The sequence below is a fragment of the Ceratina calcarata genome, unplaced genomic scaffold, assembly GCF_001652005.2.
Source record: "Ceratina calcarata isolate Rehan_Ccalc_2016 unplaced genomic scaffold, ASM165200v1 scaffold671, whole genome shotgun sequence".
Classification (NCBI taxonomy): domain Eukaryota; kingdom Metazoa; phylum Arthropoda; class Insecta; order Hymenoptera; family Apidae; genus Ceratina; species Ceratina calcarata.
The window spans coordinates 26,714-32,171 of NW_017177968.1; the positions used below are offsets into that span (position 1 = coordinate 26,714).

The window sequence follows — 5,458 nt, forward strand, 5'->3', positions numbered from 1 at the left end:
TGTATAATTTGGACAGAGATCGTTAGGATTAAAACGTTTATACCTTATAAAGTAGCAAGTAATAGTCCTTGTACATATAGATATCTAATTTTAATTGTAAGATTCATAATTTATTAAGATCATTTACTAACTTTATTCAATAACATGTTGTGTAAGAGAGTATATTTTACGATAATATTGTATTTTATGGATCTTCTCGAAACTTCACATAACATCTTCGTTAGTGGGCTAGTTTCTTATCAGATGTTTGCAGTAAACTTGAAAAGCCAATTTTCCAGCTGGCCTGTAGCACTGTATCCATTTGTTACCATAGGATACCATCTTATTCAAAATTTTGAATTATTTATCAAATTTAAACAGAAAAAGGTCGATTTAGTTTGTTTTAAATTTGTTAAGTGAAAGGTATGCATGTTTATTACAGTTTACTACGCATACATAATATTTAGTTTGGCAAACAGTAATGTTTCTTTCTATTTTACGTATTTATTATATCTCGAATTGTTTCGTACATTTTTGGTGTTTTTCTTGCTGCCTGTAATTCTATGAGTTTCATATTAAATCGAAACAAAACATATTAAGGCCCTGTATCGATCTTTAATGTATTAAAATTAGTCTCGAATTTATGTTCGTTAAAAAATTGAATAATCTTTCAGTAAAGGATTCAATGATCCATTTTGTTGATACATTTTATTTTGTAGAAAGTGAGTAACCAAAATTTTGTCTATACTATCAGAAAGCTAGTATATAAATTATTATGAATAATTATCATCTGTCTATTTAGAGAATAACTTCCCATTTTCTATAAAAATTGTCAAACATAAAATTATAATTGTAGTTACAATGCAGATAATTGCAAGTAAGAAAAATGTTAAACAACGTGAAACAGTTAATTGTAAAAATTCCAGCAAGGTATTTTATAAAAAAGACTATGCTGACAAATGTATATCAGATGTTACAGGCGGATTTCCCTTTAGTTTATTAACAAAAATGTGTTCGAAATTAAATTTTCAGACGGAACTCACTTGCCAGAGGATACAGGAATTCGAAACTCAAGCTACATCGGATTTAGAATTACGTAATAACAAAATTGACGAATTAAATAGAGTAAGTGGAATCATAAAATTATGATAATGATATTTTCACACTCTATCTCATCAGACATTTTAATTCCTAAAAGTGTTTTTATGATTGCAATAATTTATAACATTATATAGGACAATATTTTTTCTGTTCACATTTCAATTTCTAGTATAAATATTTGCTTTGTTCTTATAGACAACGGATGAACTTAGGCATCAAATGGCTAATCAGCAGAAGCTGATCGAGCAGCACAAATCCCATATAAATAAGTGTATAGACGTTGTAAAAAAGTTGTTGAAAGAGAAGTCGAATATAGAGAAGAAAGAGGCTAGGCAAAAGTGTATGCAGAACAGGCTGAGGTTGGGGCAATTCGTTACGCAGAGGGTGGGGGCGACGTTTCAAGAGAATTGGACGGACGGTTATGCGTTTCAAGAGTTGGCGCGACGGCAGGAGGAAATCGCGACCGAACGGGAGGAGATCGATAAGCAGAAGAAGTTGTTACTGAAGAAGAGGCCGTCGAATAGTGAAACGGGGAGGAAACGCAGTCAACCTCAGCCCTCGTTGCACAACGGTACCGAGGCCACGTTCCTTAAACCGGATGCGGTACCTGGTTCTTACACGTGGCAGGAGTATTATGAGGCCGACGAAATACTCAAGGTATCTAACCATTTTTCATTTGAGTACGATTCAATTTTTCGATTATATTACATATATTACATTGGTTTGATTCACAGTTAAGACAAAGCGCGTTGAAGAAGGAAGACGCCGATCTTCAGTTGGAAATGGAGAAGCTCGAGAGGGAGAGGAACCTGCATATAAGGGAACTGAAACGCATTCACAACGAGGACCAATCGAGATTCAATTCGCATCCTGTATTGAACGAACGTTACCTATTGCTGATGCTGTTGGGAAAGGGCGGCTTCAGCGAAGTACATAAGGTTCAGATAAAATAAATCATATCAATTGTGAAGTATCAAATATTTGATACGCTTCGTCGTTCTTATTGTCATTCGTTATTTGCCGTTTAGGCATTCGATTTAAAGGAGCAACGATACGTCGCCTGTAAGGTCCATCAACTGAATAAAGACTGGAAAGAAGATAAGAAAGCTAATTATATTAAGTAAGTCACAAAGTCATGAGATTAATTAAATCCTTCAATTTGTATTTTATTTCTTGGATTACTTATTTCAAACAGGCACGCGTTACGAGAATACAATATACATAAGGCCCTCGATCACCCCCGCGTCGTGAAGCTGTACGACGTATTTGAAATCGATGCGAATTCGTTTTGCACTGTATTGGAATACTGTGACGGCCACGATTTAGATTTTTACCTCAAACAGGTAATTCATACCCTCATTTACTTGTCTCTATTTGTTTTTATATCGTGTTATAAATTAATCTAATCCCTTTCAGCATAAGACTATACCCGAAAGGGAAGCTAGATCCATCGTGATGCAGGTTGTCTCCGCATTAAAGTACCTCAATGAAATAAAACCCCCAGTCATACACTACGATTTAAAGCCAGGTATGACCAACTCTAATGTATATTTAATATACATTAAATATCAATTTCTCCAAACATATAATTTCATAATTTTTAGGTAATATATTATTAACTGAGGGCAACGTTTGCGGTGAAATAAAAATCACGGACTTCGGATTAAGTAAAGTTATGGATGAGGAAAATTACAATCCGGACCACGGAATGGATTTAACGTCACAAGGAGCCGGTACCTATTGGTGCGTATAGTTTTTACTCAAGCTAAATGTTGAATTCGAACTATTTCATTAATTAAAAATTGGTTCCAAAACAATTTCTTTTTCAATTTAGGTACTTACCGCCGGAGTGTTTTGTTATCGGCAAAAATCCCCCAAAAATCTCGTCGAAAGTCGACGTCTGGAGTGTGGGAGTTATATTTTACCAATGTCTCTACGGCAAGAAGGTATATACTCATTCTCCATTCATCAACAATTAGATTATAACCATCGACTTAAGATATTTATTCGAACGGTCCTTATTTTTGCAGCCATTTGGACATAATCAGTCTCAAGCGACAATTCTAGAAGAAAACACGATTTTGAAGGCTACCGAAGTTCAATTCGCGAATAAACCGACTGTTAGCAACGAAGCAAAGGTATAGTTTATTTTTTTTCATTTAGTTCATAAGTTCACGAATTACATTTGCTGTATTAAAGTATATTATAAACCTTTCAATACTGAATTGCTGATTTTCTTTTGCAGAGTTTTATAAGGAGTTGTCTGGCGTACCGGAAAGAGGAGCGTATCGACGTATTAACGTTAGCCAGACACGAATACTTGCAGCCACCGGTGCCAAAGCATGGCCGACAGGCGAACAATCAGCAACAGCAGCAGCAACAGCAGCAACAGATACAACAACAGCAACAGACCTCGTTCAGTATCGGTGGTATGTTCAGTGGCATGAACGCGTCGAGCAGTTCGTAGTAGAAACGAACTACAACAGCAACAATAATCACAATAATAATGATGATAACGATTGATTACGGACAAAATATTAATATTAATAATAATGTTAATTAACGGAAAAGAAAAAACGCTGATACATGCCAAATCTTGAACATTGATAAAAATCTTTGCACACCATCTCATTCTTAGGAATTTACACACATGTATATATTTGCATATGTATATATATATCTCTTTCAATTTATATACATATTTATATATATACGTGTGTGTGTATATATACATATATATATATATACATAGCAATCGCTATATAAACGAAGTGTAAATATGGAAGAAAAGAAAATGATGAAAAACCGAAATAGTATATCACCTCTCCTCCCTACCCTGCCCCTCCCCACCACCATTCTATCACTGTCACTATCACTACCATTTTTCCACTATCGCCACTATACACACACATAAACACACGGACACACCTTGTATAATTAAAAATACATACAGGCAGTTAAAAGAATAATTTGGAAAAAAAGAGAGATGCGAGACTGGTCGCAAGAATCCAGGAAAGAAGAAAAACCTTGCGTCTTTTTAATTAACAATAATAATTAAAGGAGCATTGTTATTCTACCTTGTTAGCATGACAAAATGAAAAAGAAAAAGAATGGGAAAGAGATTGTGTTCTTAAAAAAATAATTGTATTATCGTTCCTTGTAATAACAGTGTGTGCTGACTCTCAATTTTAAAGAAATAATAATAATAGTGTCTGAGAAGAATAGAAGAGGGAAAGAAACAAATGTGATAAGAAGTCTTTGTGAATGGAAACGAGACGAAGAGTAAGAAGAAAAGTGTGAGAAGAACGTGGAAAGCAGCGAATCATAAATTTCTAAGTGAATAAAACAAAATTTATTCAGTGAAATATGAAATACAGAAGAGAGGGTAATGAAAAACTTTCAAACGGTTCCTCTCTCTTTCTAAAAAATAAAATTAAAATGTGTATGACAAGTATGAATGAGGCGTGACTGTTGAGAAAGAACCTAGCGTGTGCGCGTGTGTATATATATTTATACTATATATATATACTAATAGGCTTTAGTATAATATTAGTATATATATATATATATGCTAATAAAAATCGGATTATATATAATATATATAAGTACATATATATATATATATATACATACATACATATATATATATATATTGTATGGTGTAAAGAAAACGTGGACAATTATCTAAAACAAGGTGGAAAAGAGGACAGTTGAAGGGAAGATGAAAAAACTGTGGTGGATCCTCGCATGACCTCTAAAAAGAAGCGACAAATATTCCATGAATATTTGTACTCCGTGCGCCTGCGGGCGCGTATGCGATCACATCGTGTTACTTTATTCAAAATAATTAACGATTAATTACTTATTATCATGACTAATAACGATTAACGATTACACACACAGAGATGAAAGAACGAAAGAAGAAAACACGAGGAGATTTGGTTGGTTGTTCCTATTCCAAAAAAACAAACAATGAGAGTGGGCTTTATAAATAAATAATATCTAAACATACACACAAGTATGGACACACACATACACAGAGACACACACACAGATACACATACGAATGGAATGATTGGTCGAATGCGTTTGAAAAAAAGAAACACAGAAAGAAGAGAGATGACTACTCCCAAACGAAGAAGAAATATGGACATATAATAGATGAAAAAAAAGAAAAATGATAAATCGTAGTTACGCAATCGTTTATACGCCCCGTTGTACATTTTTTTAAATCCTAAGAATCTTTCTTTTTGATTAGAGCGATACCTTTTTTCGTGATACATAAATTCGTAAGAAAAAAAGAAACGATTCTTTAAGGTAAGACTCCACATTAAAAAGAAAGATACTGTACCGATTTTTTTTCTCTCTTGTGTTATAT

At 33.7% G+C, this 5,458-nt stretch overlaps 1 protein-coding gene across 9 annotated transcripts in view; it reads left to right on the forward strand.

Annotated features, from left to right (window-relative positions):
* Positions 1 to 4,464, forward strand: part of Tlk (Tousled-like kinase) — a 19,447-nt gene extending 14,983 nt beyond the window's left edge. For all 9 annotated transcript variants that reach the window (XM_026817782.1, XM_018033161.2, XM_026817783.1 and 6 more), the window contains 10 exons: positions 1,012 to 1,104; positions 1,276 to 1,737; positions 1,815 to 2,018; positions 2,109 to 2,200; positions 2,276 to 2,423; positions 2,497 to 2,608; positions 2,685 to 2,823; positions 2,915 to 3,026; positions 3,111 to 3,218; positions 3,326 to 4,464. In XM_026817782.1, coding sequence (XP_026673583.1) covers positions 1,012 to 1,104; positions 1,276 to 1,737; positions 1,815 to 2,018; positions 2,109 to 2,200; positions 2,276 to 2,423; positions 2,497 to 2,608; positions 2,685 to 2,823; positions 2,915 to 3,026; positions 3,111 to 3,218; positions 3,326 to 3,547 — 1,692 coding nt within the window. In that variant the 3' untranslated portion in view covers positions 3,548 to 4,464. The remainder of the gene's footprint in view (positions 1 to 1,011; positions 1,105 to 1,275; positions 1,738 to 1,814; positions 2,019 to 2,108; positions 2,201 to 2,275; positions 2,424 to 2,496; positions 2,609 to 2,684; positions 2,824 to 2,914; positions 3,027 to 3,110; positions 3,219 to 3,325) is intronic.
* Positions 4,465 to 5,458: the final 994 nt, after the last annotated feature.